Here is an 18,859-nt window from a genome sequence, read left to right on the forward strand (position 1 = left end):
TAAATCTTCACATTCAGATCCAAGTCTGTTTGTGCAGCATACTGGGAATGATATTATCATTCTACTCTTATATGTTGATGATATCATTATAACAGGTTCGAGTGATCAGTTGATTCAAAGAGTGGTTACAAACTTAAGTGAGGTGTTTGAAATGAAAGATATGGGGCAACTCACTTATTTTTTAGGTCTGCAGATTTCCTATAATTCCTCTGGTGACATATTCGTGAGTCAAACTAAGTATGCCAAGGATCTACTACATAAAGCAGGCATGAGTTCATGTAGAGCCTGTGCAACACCTTGTAAGCCACACACTCAAGTGTTACAGACTGACGGTGAGCCCTTGGCTGATCCTACTATGTTTCGCAGTCTCGTAGGTGCTCTACAGTACCTAACATTTACACGACCTGATCTGGCTTATGCTGTGAATCATGTGTGTCAATATATGAATAATCCAACTGAGGTTCACTATTTTTTGGTGAAGCGTATTCTTCGATATGTTCAGGGTACATTAGAGTATGGAATCAGTTTTACAAAGGGTCCTTGGCAGCTTAGTGCATACAGTGATGCAGACTGGGCAGGGGATATCAATACTAGAAGGTCTACAACCGGTTGTGTAGTATTCTTGGGTTGTAATCCTATCTCCTGGCAGTCCAAGAAGCAAGGTTCTGTGTCTAGGAGTTCAACAGAGGCAGAATACAGGGCCCTAGCAAACACAGCTGCTGACTTGTCATGGATTCGACAGGTTCTCTTGGATCTAAAGATGTTTTTGCCAAATGCTCCTACTATGTACTGTGACAACTTATCAGCATTGGCTTTAAGCTCAAACCCCGTATACCATTCTCGAATTAAGCATTTGGATATAGACTTCCACTTTGTGAGAGAGAAGGTACAAAGAAAGGATCTTATTGTGCAGTACATACCTACTGAAGAACAAATAGCAGATGTTTTTACAAAGGGGTTACACAGTCCCATTTTCTTACAACACTGTCTTCATCTTAGACTGAGGAGTTCAGCTGGGTAGGGAAAATGTTAACCATGTGTTTTAGTTAAGAAATTGTTAAGTCTCATGTGCAGCTCACGTGCTTTCTGTTAAGTTTGTTAGCATAATATTAGGAAGTGTGCACTGTACAAAAGCTGGACCAAAAAGCTGTGTTTCTGATCAATCAATCTAATAAGAAATACTGGTTTACAGAGCTCGCTTGCTTCTTGTTTTTCTCTCTTCTTTCTTCTCTTGAAATCCCTAAATCTCATCCTCTTCTTCTTGTTTAGAACTTGTTGGGTAAGAAATAAAATTGACCCCCACTACCATGGGTGGTCGGTGTCAATTTTGGTTCACAATCTTTTTGTACATATCATTGCACAACTTCAAACCTACAAATGCAAAGCAACGTTGGGAAATTTATGGAGCTCTCTACACAATCTTTCAGGCATGAAACAGTAAGCATTTCAAACAAAGGAACAACAACTTGCTGCTCATGCCAAAGTTTCTGATCATGCTCCACACATCTACCTTCCCCAATTTCAAGGTTCTGAAAATGACTAAAAAAGAGTCATAGCTAAAAAAACACAGAATTTAAAACCTACAATCTTACCCAGAAAAGCCCCTTACATGCCCAGCAACTATTCATATTCGGCCTAATGATTGGGGCCTAAAAGAGCCAGAAGAAAGGCCCTGTAATTTCCAGATGTCTCTGAATGAACAGCATCATTCAAAGTCTTGCCATACTTCTTCCTGTACTCTGCCTTTATGAACTGCAAATCAATCTCAGCCCTTGAAACAATCACCCTCAAAAGAGTACTGTCATCTGTGCCCAAACCCTTCATAGCCTTGTGCAGAACCTTGGCAAAATACATCCCAGGATGCTCAGCGCAGCGCAAAATGGTCAAAAGAGCATGCTCAAAATACCCAGAAGTCTCCTTCTTCACAGCCTTCTCCAGTGAACTCCCATACATGCTATGGTAAGCAGCACTCACAGCAGCCAAATGGGCGCTGCTCCTCCCACTGAAAATCTGTACGAAGGTCTTCTCATCCGTCCCCAACCTCTTCTCCCCTGCCTTGAACAGAGCCTTGGCGTCGTACTCCACCGTCGCTCTGTCAACTTCTAGACCCTCATACCTCGGCGTCCCAACATAAGCAAGCAGCAAATTTTTGTGATCCCCAGAAGCCTGAAACTCGATATCGTGCTCCAGATAAACCCCAAAAGTTGCAAAGTAGATGTTCTTGAATTGCAGGATCTGAGATGGGGTTCTTGAGCAGATGACTTCGGTGGCTGCTTTGAGATCAACAACAGCTTCTCCGCCCAGAGCCTGCCTGATTATGGTGGCGTCTCTCGTTGCTGGGTCGTGCATCCAGAGCAAGACCGATTTCTTGGTGTTTCCGCTGAGCTCTGAGGAGAGGCGCTTGCTGAGCTCCTCATGGTACATGGTTTTGTACTCTTGCTTGAGGTAGGCTCGCTGCGTTGCGTCTCTGTGGGCGAGGATGTTGATGACGGTGGTCGTGTCGCAGCCAAACCCTTTGAAGGCGCGGTGGAGTTGGATTGCATCGTCCCTGGGAGAAGAAAGCACTGGTGGAATGATCACAGAGGCCATTGTTGTTCTGCAACTAAAATTGATGGGGACTCAGATGAAACCAAGAAGAAGGAAGTGCAGAGCTTTGGAAGTTTTTGAATTGAATGGCTAGAGAGAGAGGCAGTTGTGAAATTCAAGATCGACACGAAAATTGAATACCTACACCACCAAATAAAGGGGCGTTTTTTTTTTTTTTTTTTAAAATGAAATAAAGGGGCGTTTTTAAATAATTGGTAAATTGAAGGAGTTGGAGGATAAGACTGAAATTAGAAAACAATGGCAAGTCAAGACAATCGACTTTATTATATTTATTGTTACCGGCCGTTGAGGGTCCCCGACATTGTGATGGCATTTGAATTTTGCATCCAAAACGATTCGTGTGGCATAAGTTTTCCCTTGAAAGTACCCTTGACCCAAAAAAAAAAAAAACAAGAAGCAAGAAGTTTTCCTTTCTCAAATTCACTCACACGTTAGAAGTTGATTACGTGAAAAAAGAGATATACACATAAAAACAATAAAATCAAAACAAAAAAGGACATTCATCTGGATTCGTGTTGCTGAAGTTAAGTTTACCTGAAGTTTACCCTGTGTTGCGGATGGAAGTTTTTTTTGGGGGTCCTATAGCCTATAGGGCAGGCCACACCAACTAATTGGATTAAAATGTGTTGTTAGCTTCACCCTGTTGATAATGGTACGGTTTGGGCTAATATTAAAACTAAAAACCCGGAGGAATTTTCTTTTGACCAGCCTTTTGGTTTTCAAAAGGAGAAGAAAGCTTATATTTCATCAACGAATGAAGGTCCATTGACACCTTTTGATCACCCGAATATCCCTTCCTAAAAGCTATGGCCATTAGTGGTTGCGAATGTATTTATCCCTAAATCGAAGTTCAAAGTTCGAATCCCCTTTTAAGGATATATGTAAATAAAAACCATGCATTAGAGTGTAGAATATACCTAATGAAATGATACGAAAATGGAAGATTACTTGTCCTTACGAGCTTCGATGGGTGCTAGCACGAATCACAATCTCTTCAGCTACCGAATTGAACAGCACCCATCACAATCTCTTCAGCTACCGAATTGAACTTTTGTGCACGTACCGAAGGCTGAAGGGGATGGTGATTGTTCTTAAGCAGAGTGTTTAGAGAGTTTTTTTTTTTTTTTTTTTGGGGTATAGGGAAGGAGGAGCACAAAATTTGGCTGATTGAAAGCTTTCTCAGGGTGGCCTAATGCTATCCTTCTCCTCTTTATATTACAGGTCTTTTGGTATAGAGGAGGAGCACCGCGTAGTTTTAAATCCAATCCGTGTTATAATTTGACTGAATTCATAACCGATACACAATAATTTTCCATTATTAGGTTTAAAATGGTTGAGTTGGGTTCCACCAACAACAATGTGCACGGATCAGGGGTTCAGATTTGATCTGACATTGTAGTTATTAACACAACAGAGTAGAAGATACGACCGTTTTAAACAATCCCCACACCATCATTTTCTGATTGTCTTTAAGATTTGAACCGAAAGAAATAATATTATGCTTTATTTGGGGAAAACCTTAGAGTTAAAGACAATACAAAATGATACATTTATTCAGGGCCACGTATCAGACCAATTCAAAAGAAGGAGCCTCACAAGAATCCAATACTCATAACTTCACAAGTAGAATTTGTATTCACACTTTAATTACTCATATTTGGCAATACAAAATCACCACTTGTTCCAATATCTTCAGCATCCAAATCATCAAGTTCCATGCTGCTGCTTCCGATGAGAGGCTTACGAGCTGCATTTGGTACCCCGACTGGTTTTCTTGCCTCTTGTATTATGGACTGGACTTCTTCAATGCTTTGGGATGGATTATTAACATCATGGGTCTGCCAGCTTCCTCCTTCCATCATTTCCATAGGTAAGTTCTTTAGAAACCAAGGGTGGCTTTTAATTTCTGGGATTGTTATTCTCTGCAAACAGATATAAGCAGAGACCACAATGAGAAAGCTAAACTGAACCTATAAATCTCAACGTGAAATGTGCATCCAAAAACCAGATATTTGCAATAATGTGGTGGTATTGATTGATTGATTAAGTTAAACCTGTGGTGGTGAAGTCTAGATATCTAGTAGTTTCAGCACCAAAATAAAAAATACATTACCTTTTTGGGGTCTGCTACAAATATATGAGATAAGAGATGTCTACATTCGATGGAAACTCGGACATTATCTGGAATTGAGTACTGTACGCTAAGTATCCGCTGCCATAAGACATATAGCATGTTAACTATAACTCAAAAAAGAATCAGAAAGTTTTTATATATGCACTGTTTCATTTCTGTTCCATTTTATTGATGAAAAGTTTGTTGTGCCACTAACCCCAATTGTTTTTCTAAAGTTTCGAGGGTCTTGAGGATCTTCAAAGGGATATGCTCCAACTATCATCACATATAAGGTCACTCCACAAGACCAAACGTCTGCAATCTATAACCTCTAAAGTAAGATACAAAAGATGCTTAAAGCAATAACAAAAAACAGTGTCAATGAAAAGTCAAAAGATTTGGACTTACCTGTCCATCATATTTGCTTTTAGATAGGACCTCAGGTGCTATATAAGCTGGTGTTCCTACAGTAGATTTTGGCTGAGAATGCAATACTGACTACAAACAAAGTGAAGGAATTAATTACTCAAAGTCTCGTTAACCCAAATCCTTAATGTGGATCCGTAGGTTTGTGGATTACCTTTGAGTATCCGAAATCACATATTTTTACACGGGGTGCTGTGCTGCCATCTAAGAGTGTGTTTTCAAGCTTAAGGTCTCTATGACAGATTTGCTGCCACAAATGAATTATTTCCTCACTACAACCGACGCTACCAAAGATCCCGACAGAAAGATATAGCAGTATACAACACATTAATAGAAGAGTGCCAAATTTCATACCATTGAATGACAATAACTAACTCCTGATATCAACTGCTGGAAGAAAAACCTTGCCTGATGCAAAAGAACAACAAATTTGCAACCAAAAAAAAAAAAAGAGTTTAGGAAAAGAACTAAAAAAGATGCACCTCTTTAACAATTGAAAGTAAAAGAAAATTTGGAGCCGCAGGGAAAAGAAAAAGAAAATCTATATGGATTCCATTTTCACGGGACATTTCTAAATTACAAATGATACCATAAAATTCTCTACCCCTCCAAAGTTACTTTACCTCATCCTCACTAAATCTGCCAGCATTGCATATTCTCCCAAAGAGTTCTCCCCCTGCCGCATACTCCATTACTATGGCTAGATGAGTTGGTGTCAAAAGGACCTGCAAGAAAGAGACCCCAATACTCTTAAACGAAAACCTGTTTATCGGAAATAGGCCTTTGTAAAGACTATTTTCACTTCACATTAACAAAGACTGACAGCAAGTAAAGTCCATGTTTTTAACAAAGATACTTTAACAACACTTTTAATAAGTCCTACCAATTTAAGCACACTAAAGGCATGATTTTAGCTGTTCTGTCTTCAACCCAACCTCAACAGATACTTAGGCAATGCTTATGCAAAGTTGATTGAGAACATGTTATCAGTATCTCTCAAGGGGCCACGACAAAAGATAAGAACAATCAGCTTATGTATAAAGACATGCTATATGTTTATGGAAAATTCATTCTCAAATTGAAAACTGAAAACTGCAAAATTCATTTATGGATATCAAGTCCACATAATTCATAATCACTGACCTCTTTGAATCGAACAATATTGGGATGCTTCAATGATCTGTGGTTCATGATTTCCCTTTGCACATGTTCATCTATCTGTATCACCAAAGAAATGGGAAAACAACCCAATACCCAGATAAAATTTAAAGAACCAAAAAATAAAATAAAATAAAATAAAATTACAAAGAGAGAATTCACAAAAATAAAAGGAAGATAAAAGAGGTTTAGGAGATGAACCAAACCTTGTGGCCTCTCTCAATGAACTTAACAGCAAAGAGCTCTCTGGTCAACTTATCTCTGACCAGCCTGGCTACCCCAAAATTCCCAAACCCAATATCTTTCATAATCTCATACCTCTCCATACTAGACCAATTAATTTCCAAAGCTCACAACAGCAATGAACACAAATTCAAACAGAGCTGACAACCAGATCATGAAACAGCAGCAGCAACATGCACATCCAAGTTCCCAGTGAAAAGGGTTGCAGAGGGCTTTGCACCAAACAAAGATAGCCCTTTAGGAGGACAAGTGGAAAAAAGGGTTGGTGTGAAAGATATCATTAAAAAGTCTTCACAAAGGCAGCTGAGGGTGAGAGGCCACAAACTCAAATAGTCTTTGACGGCATGCAGTGAAAGTAAAAAATGGAATTTGGGTTTTTTTTTTTTTTTTTTCCCGTGAAGATTGGAAGTAAATTATGTCAAGCGGTGTGAAAGTTCAGAAATTTTTCGTATTAATTTGTTTCAGAGATGAAGATTTCATGACCCAAAAGAGGAAAGGAGAGAGATTTTACAGATAACGGGAGAAGGCCAAATGACAGTCACAGTGATCCGTATTTTGCAAAAACCATGTTTTATGCGCTTTCTATTACTCCAACAGTCAAGTCAAGCCCACGTTTCTGGGCCACTGCGGCCACGCCCACTGTAAGGCGCAGCGTAAGCATGCGGCTGCTTACTTTTTCCAAAAATGGGTTTATTAAATTTTGCACAAATTTTATATATTTCATGCAAAAAGAAACAAGAGAAAGTTTTTTTTTTTTCTCTCTCTTTGGGTGAAAACAAGATAAAGTATTTGCAAGTTATGTGACACAAACTGCTATTTTGAATTCGCTATGATGGGTGTCTATTTTTTTTAAGTGGTTTTTAACAATTGTTTTTAATCGATGGGTGTCTATTATTTAGACGATCTATCGATTTTTCGATTTGATTTTTTTATTTTATTTTATAAACTTTTTTTTTATAAGTGGTACGAGAGACGGGTAGTTCGAACACAAGATTATAGTTGAAAGGTAACTACTCTTTACCATTTGGATTTGCCACTTTAGGAAGTTGCAGCAATATTTATATTAAAACAGTTGCCCCCTTTCTTTGGCGATCCAAATGCTCTGATTGGCTTAAGCTCAGCCTATCTGTATTTCATTAAGTTTTAAGCATTGTATGGCAATCCTATCAATCATGCAGTAAAACTATACACTGGCAAAGTCAAGAAGGCAACAACAGCCAATGCCAGCATCATCAATAGGAGGCCCAAGATACGGTGCTCCAGCAACCACCAGATCATCTTGCAGCTCTTCTTCCTCAAGCATTGCATATCCTGCTCCATAAATTGGACAGATGACCAAATCAGCCATATGCAATTTAGAATTATAATTAAAATTGGATTGATATATAATTTGTTTTAATTACCAGGAAGAGAAGAAATAGGAAATTCCAAGAAATAAGTAGAAGGCCTGCCAAGCTCCTCAGAGTAAGGTGGAGCCAATACATCCAAGATAGCACAAGGAGTTACTGCATTAAAAGAATGAATGTTCCCTCCACTTGTCGGAAATAGTACACTAGTCTCACATGGTGCCCTCATAATGCCATCTAAAACCTTGCCTGCCAATCCAACTGCACCCACAGACAGAACACAAAATCAAAGGTTGTCTTTGCCAAAATTTATGTAGTAGGTTTAGCAAAATAACTGAATCTTGCAGCTTAATTTTTTCTTTATGATGTTAATTATGATTGGTTCTTACATGATCTGAAGCCTGAAGTAGTTCCTCCGTTGATCCAATCGTAAGCTTTAACATAACATGAACCATAAAGGAGTTTGCTAAAGACTGTCATTCCAGGGTGATCATGAAGGGGAAGTGTCGCTCCAGCAGGGAAACAAAACACGCCGATCTGCTCATAGCATTTGATCAATATGTTATGTTACCGGACTGTCAAATAAATGCAATTTTGATTGATGATTTGACAACATAATATATCTAACTGTCTGATAAATGCGCGGGCTAGGGCAACTCTACTTACAGAGAAATGGTGACATTCATGAATGTGAATGTAAGTGATTTGGGAGATGCTTTGCCCACAGATCAGTCCCTTATCTCTCCTTGGGCTAGTAGATGGCGATCCACATAAACCAAATTCATCAATTCCAACATCTATTGCTTTAAACGTGCCTGCGTGTGATAAAAATTTGAGCCTATAAATGTTTCAGTCCAATATAAACATAAGTGCAAGCATGAACAAAATAACCAAGTAAATCATACCCAGGAAATTTTTCAGCCATTGAACTTGTTGGGAAGTTGGGAGCATTTTCTGGGAAAATAAAAGATTGCAGGCTTCATACAGCGTTTGGATTTTGCTTTTCTGCATTCTACAGTTGGTTTCCATTGCTCTTGATGATAGATTTTTTTGCACCTTTGTGATAAATAAAGGGGTGAAGAGAGAGGACTTTTAGCACAAACTTTGGTCAACTAAACCAGGGGCTGGGGGCATATTTTTAGACATTTTCATTTGTTTTCAATGGGCTTGCTGCAATTTTCTATCTTGGGTTATATTTCATATCCATAAAGTCACTAGAAGTTGTGAATTAAACAATCTGTGGACACAACATTTGCCATACGTATAGAAAATAAATATGGGCTGGATTTAGGGTAATTTCTCTCCTCTGGTTTTTGGTCAAATAGGATGCGGTGATAAAACCTCCTGATAAAGACTTGTTGAAAATGAATATTGTAGATGGGGCTTGTAATATGCCAGAATGTAAACTGATTTGTACATACAATTTAATTACTCAGATTTGGAAATACAAAATGACCACTTGTTTCAATATCTTCAACATTAGCAATATCCAAATCATCAAAGATCCATGCTTTTGCTTCCCATGAGAGGCCTACCGGCAGCATTTGGGGCCTCTTCTGAAGGGTTTCGTGCCTGTTCTATTATTGATAGAACTTCTTCAACGCTTTGGGATGGATTATTTGCATCTTTGCACTGCCAGCTTCCGACTCCTTCCATAAGTTCGATAGGTAAGTTCTTTACGAACCAAGGGTGGCTTTCAATTTCTGGGATTGTTATTCTCTGCAAGGATATGTAAGTAGAGACCGCAATGAGAAAGCTAACCTCAGTAGCCAAAACCAGATATTTGTAAGAATGAGAAGGAGAAACAAAACTCAAGGAAACTCCTCGTTTTAGTTAGCAGTATACCAAAGTTCACTGCTTAAGTAAAGCCTGTGATTAACTCTAATTACCTTTTCGGGGTTTGCTACGAATATAAGAGACAAGAGATGTCTGCATTCCTTGGAAACTCGGATAAAATCAGGAATTGAGTAGTGTACACTAAGGATCCGCTGCCATAAGACACATATAGCATGTTAGCTACAACTCAAAAAAGAACTAGCAAATCTGATCTAATTTCTGTTCCATTTTATTAGTCAAAAAGGTTGTAATGTCACTAACCTCAATTGTTTTTTTAAAGTTTATAGGTTCTTCAGGATCTTCAAAGGGGTATGATCCAACAATCATCACATATAAGGTGACTCCGCAAGACCAAACATCTGAAATCTGTAATGTCTAAGATTAGATTCGAAAGATGCTTAACGCAATAGCAAGCTACATAGTCAATGAAAATGCACAAGAATTGGACTTACCTTTCCATCATAATTGCTTTTAGATAGGACCTCAGGTGCAATATAAGCTGGTGTTCCTACAGCAGATTTTGGCTGAGAATGCAGTAGTGACTACAAAACATAGTGAAAGAATTAATTACTCGAAGTCCGGTTAACCTGAATCCCTAACGTGGATCTGTACTCTAGGATTTGTGGAGTACCTTTGAGTGTCCGAAATCGCATATTTTCACACGGGGTGCTGTGCTGCCATCTAAGAGTGTATTTTCAAGCTTAAGGTCCCTATGACAGATGTGCTGCCAGTGCCACAAATGAATTATTTCCTTACTACAACCAACACTACAAAAGATAATGAGAGAAAGAAATAACAGCTTAACACATTAACAGAAGACGGTCCGATTTACATACCATTGAATGACAGTAACTAACTCCTGATATCAATTGCTGGAAGAAATACCTTGCCTGATGCAAAAGAACAATAAAATTGAGAAAAAAATAAGACAAAAATGTATATGTATGCCATTTTCAGGGGACATTCAGAGATGCCATATTCTAAACTACAAATTTTTTCCATATGAAAGTCTCTCCCCCTCAGAAATTTATTTACCTCATCCTCACTAAATCTACCAGCACTGTGTATTCTCTCAAAGAGTTCTCCCCCCTCCGCATACTCCATTACGATGGCTAGATGAGTTGGTGTCAGCAGGACCTGCAAGAAAATGACACCCCAATACTTATGCAATGCTTATGCAAAATATATAGAGAACATGCCATCGGTATCTGTCAAGGGACCAGGACAAAATATGCGAACATGAGGCAGAGCAGAAGTAGAAAAGAAAGGAAGAAGCAGCTAATGCTATATATAGCACTAAAACACATGATTTAACTGACCTCTTTGAATCGAACAATATTGGGATGCTCCAATGATCTGTGGTTCATGATTTCCCTACTCACATGTTCAGCTATCTGCATCACCAAAGAAATGGATCAAAACCCAAAACCAAGAAAAAAAGAGCAGAGAATTCGATTTGACAAAAAATGAAAAACAGAGACCTTCTGGCCTCTTTCAATGAACTTGACAGCAAAGAGTTCTTTTGTGAACTTGTCTCTGACCAGCCTGGCCACCCCAAAATTCCCAGTCCCAATATCCTTCACAATCTCATACCTCTCCATAACACTACACACAATGAACCCCAAAATGCACTCTCTTGTTATCTTGTAAATGAATCCTTTTGGAGGGTTTAGGAGGACAAGTGAAAAACAGGGTTGGAGAGAGAGAATTGTCATAAAAAAGCCTTGGAAAGACAGAGGCCACACACTGAAACAGTGTTTGACGGCATGCAGTTGGGTGAAAGTTAAAAAAAAGAAGAAGGATTTGGAGTTTTCGGTGAAGATTGGAAGTGAAGTTTTGTCCTGTCATGCAGTGTGCAGAAGGTGTTGAAGGCTCACTGATTGACTAAATGGAGCTACAAGTCAAAACCAACCTTGGCTTGGCTGCTTAAGTCGGCAACCTATCGCATCAGCAGTTTGTTTTCCCTTTCACATTTCAGGTTCTACTTTGCGTTCCTTTTGAGATTTATACAGTACTAATTATAGGTACATTTCCCATGGACCCGGCGGTTGGTGCCATTGTCGCAATCTTTTAGTTTCCAACGTACCAAAAAAAAAAAATCTACCTTCATTCTTCTGTCCAAGTGAGTGGATGTCTCGGGTTCATATGTCATTTTGTCATGTATCGATCAATTGTTTATAAAGTTGATTAAGAAAGGTGTTGGATATTTATGTTATTTATAATAAATCACACTTTATTTGCTAAGATCCCAAAACTTTATTTATTATAATTAGGTTTTACTAAAAGGTCAAGTAAAAGTCATGTTCATCACTAAAGAGGCATATAGAGTTCTATGAAATAGGAACTCCTTACAAAGAACAGTATGTTGTATTCCCTCTTCTCATGTCTTTCACTCTATGTTTCTGTATTGTCCCTTCTCTCTCTCATATGTCTAATGGGCAACTTAATAAACACTTGGTACCATGTTTGTCGTGATCGTGCTTAACGGATCAATGAGTTTCAAGAATTGTATCTTGAAGTTGTAGATGACCGTTATAACCTGCATGTAGGTAGGCGTCTACGGCTTGAGGACAACGACAACGTGTCACGTGCCAAATATTTTAAACTATTTTCCTATGCTTTTGATGTATTAACTATGGTGTATGATTGTGCTGTTTTGGGACTCTTGTTTAATTTACTAATTTATATGAGCATTTGTGAGTATAACTAATTCAAATTTCCAATATAGAGTTCGTCACATATCAATAAATTGTTTATGAAGTTGATTAAGAAAGTCCGAACAAATTGGTTAAAAGTTTAGGATATAAACATTATTTCGGGTTAGGTTTGAGTTTGAGTTTAAATGCATCGGCTCAAGTCCGCCCACAAAACAAATCATAATCTCTTAAGAAGACTGAAGTTGACTTCAAAATCAATCAAAATATACAGTTCTCTCTAAATTAGTTTTTAAGAGTGCTAAGTAATTTCATGGTTGGTGTAAAACCCACTTTCTTCAATTATTTCCAACCTTGTATGATGCCAAGTCATGATTAAGCCAAATAACGGAACATGTACATGTCCCAGATTGGGAGGAGAATTCTTTGATAACAATGATGTTCTCAAATTAGCCTAGTTGATGATGAGTAGTTATGTAATGCTTTTCTTTTTTTTTTTTCTTTTTTTTCTTTCACTCTAGGATGCTTACATCTTGTAGCCATCAAGTGGTCGATTAGTGTCACTCAGCTACATTATTCTTTTGCACCACGTTTGGTGGCCTAACTTGGACTATTTCAATAAAATTGTACTAATATTCTTGTCTTTATTTAGTAAACTTATACAAATGTTAGGGCTTCTTAGATCTAGGTTCAAAACGATTAGTCGTTATTGGGTTTAGTCTTCGCGTTTTTGGTTTTAGATGTAGGTCCTTTGACATTTATTACTCTTTTTTGTGTGTGTCGATTTTACCCTTTAAGGTAAATTAGGAAAATACATTGAAAATCTAAATTTAATGCATTATTTTCTTGTAATTGAATTCTAGAATTTAAAATTTGAATTTTTTTCTTGATAATATTCCTAATATATGGATAAAATACAATTTAATCAATAAAAAGTAAAGACCCACATATTATACCAATCGATCGGACAAGCACTCACATTAAATTATGTACCTGACATACAGGTAAATAAGGTTATTATTAGCAACGAAAAATACTTAGTGATAAATCATGTTACTTATAAGTTAGGAACATAAATTAGAAGACTACCTATAAGTTAGATACAAAAATAAACAAAATAAAATTGTATGTTACCTATAAAAAAAAAAGGTACATAAAATACTATTACACATTGTTGAAAATATGAAAAATCATATATATACCTATGCAATAGGTAATAGGCAATGTGACATAAATGATTATTACCTAATTCAAGTCATAAAGAGGCAACATTGGAACAAAAAATTATTTTAAAAATAAAATAATAAAAATATTACATCAAAAAAATATTTAAAAAAGAATGTAATTCTATGTGGCACAAAAGTCAAAGAACTTGAAAATCCGAGGATTAAACTTAACTTCTCAATAAGAATTTAGATCTATGTCAACTTTTCTAACTGACTTAAACTGAAAAGAAGTTACTTGAACTCAACTCCAGTTTAGTAAAGCCAAACCACCAAAAGAGGCCGGGAGTCCATCTTGTGTGGAGAAGAAAAGGGCAAAATGTGGACAGGCCTGTTAAATTGCCCAGACTGCCATTGGACATACTTTGTATCAAAGCCCAATGGCCCTACCAAAATCTTCCCTTATTGGAGAATCCAAGACAACACTGTTTCAGACGTTTGAAATCCAAAAGCCAGCGCCTGCCAACTGCACATTCAAATAAAAAGGCGCACCTTTTTCCAGTTCAAAATCAAAACCCCGTGTTATTATTTGTGAAAAGAAAAAAAATAAAATTTAAAAGTCCCGTGTTTGCCAGCTGCTTGTTCTTCTGCACCAGCCAATTGCCAAACATGCAGAGTTGATCCAACGGCCCAGATCTCTCCTTCTCCCAACGCAATTATCGCTCCACTACCCCCAAAAATAACACCCCATTTCCCCTCAAACCTCTCTTCGCCAGATCTCAAGATCCAATCCCAACTCTTCTTCCCCTCCTTCCCTCTCCCTCTCTCTCTGTGTGAACCCAATCTCACAAGCTCACCAACAATGGCGGCAACCACACCCTCGCCCCGTGAAGAGAACGTGTACATGGCGAAGCTCGCGGAGCAAGCTGAGCGCTACGAGGAGATGGTGGAGTTCGTCGAGAAAGTCTCGGCCTCCGCCGAGAAGGAGGAGCTGACCGTGGAGGAGCGCAACCTCCTCTCCGTCGCCTACAAGAACGTGATCGGCGCTCGCCGGGCCTCCTGGCGCATCATCTCCTCCATTGAGCAGAAGGAGGAGAGCCGCGGCAACGACGACCACGTCGCTATGATCCGCGACTACCGATCCAAGATCGAGACCGAGCTCTCCAACATCTGCGATGGCATTCTCAAGCTGCTCGACTCGCGGCTCATCCCTTCCGCCTTCGCCGGCGACTCCAAGGTCTTCTACCTCAAGATGAAGGGCGACTACCATCGCTATCTTGCTGAGTTCAAGACCGGCACCGAGCGCAAGGAGGCTGCTGAGAGCACTCTCTCAGCCTACAAAGCTGCTCAGGTATTTCACATTAGCTAGCTTTTCCCAATTTCATTGAGTTAGTGTTTCATTTGCATATAAACTTGCTTGTTTCATCTGGTGTGCTATTTAAGTTGACTGTCTTGTGTGCCATCTTCACTGATTACCATCTCAATCTATTGCTAGACTGATGGTCAGCTCAGATGGAATAAATAGATTGAATTGTGGGAGATTTTCGTCAAATTTTCGGTATAGACCAAATTGTGTGCAGAAAATTGTGTGTAACATCCCTAATTTGATCATTTTGTGGGATGCAATGTGTAGGATCCAACTGGTAAACAAAATGGTTAGTTCAGATTGTACAAATAGATCGAACTGTGTGCAGATTTTAGATCAATTTTTTTAGTGTAGATCGAATTGTTGGTAGAATTATGGATGGGAAGCTTTTGTTTATGGATCAATTTATTCTTTGATTCGAGTGTAAATTGGATGCTTTGTGTTTTGTGTGTTTTCAGGACATTGCCAATGCAGAACTGGCACCAACGCATCCAATCCGTCTGGGATTGGCTCTCAACTTCTCTGTGTTCTACTATGAGATTCTGAACTCCCCTGATCGCGCTTGCAATCTCGCCAAACAGGTGATTGACTCTTAATCATGAAACTGAATATGAAAGATTTTACATTTGTAGCATTTTCTAACTTTGGTTTTGATTCTGCAACTTCCACCAGGCTTTTGATGAGGCAATCGCAGAGTTGGACACTCTCGGCGAGGAGTCATACAAGGACAGCACTTTGATAATGCAACTTCTCCGTGACAACCTCACTCTGTGGACCTCTGACATGCAGGTATTATTCATATGAATCATATGGATTTCCCCTTCTCTCTGCTTTTTCTTGTGCAATTTATTGAATACTGATTTTGAATTGTGCATTGATTTGTCTTCAGGATGATGGGGCGGATGAGATTAAAGAAGCAGCACCCAAGCCTGAGGAACCAAAGCAGTGAGCACCTTCCATGGCTGCAATTTAGGGTTGAACTTCTCCTCTATATGTTTTTAATAGGAGAAGGTAACCCTGGCTAATTCAAGTTCTATTCCTATTCTAGGCATTCTTGTCTTCCCAATTGAATGGTTGACAAACTGGGTTTTTATTTTTCATTTATCTTTTTTTTTTCTCCTTTAATTTTTTGCCTTTTAAGTAGTCTGTTTTCTCAATTATGTGTTTCTGAATTGGATATTGAAGCTTTGTGTCTGTGTTGGGAAAAAACATCTTGGCTCAAACATCCCATCTGTTTGATCTCAAATTCTCAGTATGCTTGATTAATATCAGACATAGTTTTATTTTCTCCTCATTTTGGGTTGTGATTTGTTGTTCGTGTAGACAAGTCTTAATCAATTTTTATAAAGTTGCATGTGACTTCATGATCGTGAAAGATTTTCCATTTCCTTTGAAAATGAGCTTGTCTGATTGGATACAATAAATGTAATCTCTTAAGTAGCATCGAATTGATTGGTATATTTCAACGCCATCCTTTTTCTGTTTTATTATTTGTCATGAAATACCATAAAGTCCTTGTTTTGCTTCACTTTTTGGGTGGGGACAGCAAAGTTCTTTGACCGCCCATTTATCCTCAAGACTGAGTTTCGGTTTGGATGCCCTAGTGGGTACGGAAATCTGGGGGCCAACACTCGGCGTGCTCGTAGTGAAAAGTGGAAAATGGAAACGGCGACATGGTGTTTTGTGTATGGAGTTTTGGATCAGTTTAAATTTGTCCCAAGTAATATAATTTGTTTGACTTAATCATCCCAGATCTTCGATATATTTTTATTAATCAATCGTAATCGTATCAAGTTTTGATTGATTCGTACGTATCTCCACCATCTCAAGCTAAGACTGGGGCATTTTTATCTTTGCTAATCAAATCGTCACTCTTGAGCTAATCAAAAATTATCAGCGGGGTAACACGTGTCGAGCCGATTCGAGTGTCACACAGCTCATGTCTATTGGACTAATTTCTAGCTTAAACCAAGTTTTGGAGCTATGCTCTCAAACGCAACTTGTTTCTTTCCCAGTTTTGAGCTATACCTCTAACAGAATATGAGTTGCTCCCGAGCTTTTATAAACCATGCATAAAGCTTAATAATTTCTCTGTGCAGTGCTTTTTATGGCCTGTTTTACATGCATCATGCTATTTTATGTTTACACTCAGTTTCTGTCTCTGAACATCCTCATTTGAATATTTCTCTGGGCACCTGCTTTGTGCGCACCCGAAACAAATTGCTAGTCTTCTAAGAATAAATCTCCTTTACTCACTCCAACTACTTTTGTTTGGGCACCTTTCCCGCCGCCCTCTTTTTTTTTTTTTTCTTCATTTTCTCTACCATCTACAATGAAATCTAGAAAAGTAGTGTAAAGGATTAGATAAATGTCAGCCGCAATGATTATGAGGGGAAAAATGTGAGAACCTTATGTTTTTGGATAATTTCATTTCAGTTTTTGGCATTGAAAACTTCTAAGTTCGCGACACACGTGATTTGACAAATGTTTAAATAAATCTAGTGTAAACAGAAATCCTAGTTGCATTAAAGAAGAAAAAACATCAGAGAGACCATCTTGGTTATCACCAAGAATTTGTTTGCCTACACCTTGTCATAGGCCATGATTGATGCCTAACTTAATGTCCAATCGTGACCTAACCGGCCATCTTAAGTTCATCATGATATAGACATGGAATGGAGAACTTGCTTGTATAGAAGTGGAGTTTCACCATCAAAAAAGAAAATAATATCCGATAGATAGATATAAAAATATTGTGGGGCTTTCTGCAAAACATATGCACACGCGTCATTAAAAGTGTACGTGTAAAATCAGTGTGATTTTAGTTTCAAAATATATCGTTGGTAGTTGACAATCACATGCAAACCTAAACTCATCGTAGATGTGTGTCTTGTACCCTACAGTCAAAATCACTTGTCGCTCATCACAAATTAACAAGTTAACACCTACGGCATTTGCTCATATTGTGAAGCTACAGATAAATACACCAGAAGAATGATGGCGTAGCACGGACTTATAACTTAAGTAGTTAAAAATATTTACATACGCATTTGAAGTCTTTTGTTCAAATTTTCCTTCCCCAATATTACTTGTACTGAAAAATAAAACTGACGGCGTTTATATCTCTTGCCATGGCCTCTTTCGTGGGCATCCAGAACCCAGTTTTAACCCACATCCAAGAAATGTGAATAAGATTCCTAGAATCTCATCATCCTTCTCAAAGCTAAAAGCGAACCCTCATCATCATCTTTCTCAAAAGTGTGATGTTAAATCATGTCATAATTTGATAGCTTCAAACAAAACATGTCACAAACCAAACATAATACATCAGGTACGCTTGTTCCCATCGTTAAATGAAATGAAATAAATGTTGCTGCAAAATCTGTTGCCGTGGACAAATAAAATAAACCATAGGCTTACATTACAGATGTTCCAGGGCAAGTGGACAAGAAGGGAGAGAGAAGATTTTTGAAGTCCTGTAATCCATTGAACATTCTAAACTGAGCATATGATCTAGGAAAAGTGATGGGAGGAAGGGTTAAGTTCTTCTCTCCCCCTCCCCTCCCCTCCCCTCCTAAAAAAGGATTGGTTATTTGAATTTTATCTATATCATTACTGTTTTCTTATAATTTTATTTGTCTAATATCAAGATTCAAGTGACACCAAGAAAAATAAGGAGTTTGACCAAGTTGGTGGGTTTTGACCAACTTGGCCGAAAACAAAGGATAACCTCACAACCTAAAAACAAGGAATTTGGGTGGCTTGGATATGGTTAACCTTCTCTATAAACAAAGACCTTACAACAAACTAGTAATGAGGGAGCACATAATTATTGATTGGAAGACTCACCATTTACTAGTAAACTCCATATTTGCTTACTTCATGTGGGTTCACAAACTTTTGAATATAAATTATTTGGGTCTACAAACAGATTACATTTTAATTAT

General features: G+C 38.2%; 4 protein-coding genes, 1 long non-coding RNA gene and 1 pseudogene across 5 annotated transcripts; 1 reads left to right on the plus strand and 5 right to left on the minus strand.

The window, feature by feature from the left end:
• Window positions 1-1,280: 1,280 nt before the first annotated feature.
• On the minus strand, window positions 1,281-2,798 carry LOC117614839 (annexin D5-like). The gene has a single exon (XM_034343755.1). The coding sequence runs from the start codon at window positions 2,587-2,589 to the stop codon at window positions 1,636-1,638; it is 954 nt and encodes a 317-aa protein (XP_034199646.1). The 5' UTR covers window positions 2,590-2,798; the 3' UTR covers window positions 1,281-1,635.
• A 1,292-nt stretch (window positions 2,799-4,090) lies between these two features.
• On the minus strand, window positions 4,091-7,087 carry LOC117614838 (serine/threonine-protein kinase SAPK2-like). Its single transcript, XM_034343754.1, has 9 exons — window positions 6,511-7,087; window positions 6,290-6,364; window positions 5,770-5,871; window positions 5,501-5,554; window positions 5,301-5,393; window positions 5,129-5,218; window positions 4,938-5,042; window positions 4,721-4,819; window positions 4,091-4,529 (listed from the first exon to the last, which is right to left on the minus strand). The coding sequence occupies exons 1-9, from the start codon at window positions 6,628-6,630 to the stop codon at window positions 4,251-4,253; spliced, it is 1,017 nt and encodes a 338-aa protein (XP_034199645.1). The 5' UTR covers window positions 6,631-7,087; the 3' UTR covers window positions 4,091-4,250.
• Window positions 7,088-7,650: 563 nt separating this feature from the next.
• On the minus strand, window positions 7,651-8,937 carry LOC117614840 (plant cysteine oxidase 1-like). The gene is made up of 5 exons (XM_034343756.1): window positions 8,799-8,937; window positions 8,560-8,708; window positions 8,283-8,430; window positions 7,951-8,154; window positions 7,651-7,858 (listed from the first exon to the last, which is right to left on the minus strand). Exons 1-5 carry the CDS (start codon window positions 8,920-8,922, stop codon window positions 7,731-7,733), a joined length of 753 nt encoding a protein of 250 aa, XP_034199647.1. The 5' UTR covers window positions 8,923-8,937; the 3' UTR covers window positions 7,651-7,730.
• A 314-nt stretch (window positions 8,938-9,251) lies between these two features.
• On the minus strand, window positions 9,252-11,463 carry LOC117614841 (annotated as a pseudogene).
• Window positions 11,464-14,141: 2,678 nt separating this feature from the next.
• LOC117622871 (14-3-3-like protein) lies at window positions 14,142-16,206 on the plus strand. Its single transcript, XM_034353669.1, has 4 exons — window positions 14,142-14,897; window positions 15,371-15,493; window positions 15,585-15,701; window positions 15,802-16,206. The coding sequence occupies exons 1-4, from the start codon at window positions 14,409-14,411 to the stop codon at window positions 15,859-15,861; spliced, it is 789 nt and encodes a 262-aa protein (XP_034209560.1). The 5' UTR covers window positions 14,142-14,408; the 3' UTR covers window positions 15,862-16,206.
• Window positions 16,207-17,771: 1,565 nt separating this feature from the next.
• LOC117615608 lies at window positions 17,772-18,478 on the minus strand. The gene is made up of 2 exons (XR_004584036.1): window positions 18,333-18,478; window positions 17,772-18,202 (listed from the first exon to the last, which is right to left on the minus strand). It is a non-coding gene; the product is annotated as an uncharacterized LOC117615608 (long non-coding RNA).
• Between the last annotated feature and the right edge of the window lie 381 nt (window positions 18,479-18,859).

Source organism: Prunus dulcis, chromosome 1 (assembly GCF_902201215.1).
Source record: "Prunus dulcis chromosome 1, ALMONDv2, whole genome shotgun sequence".
In the NCBI taxonomy this organism is placed as follows: Eukaryota; Viridiplantae; Streptophyta; class Magnoliopsida; order Rosales; family Rosaceae; genus Prunus; species Prunus dulcis.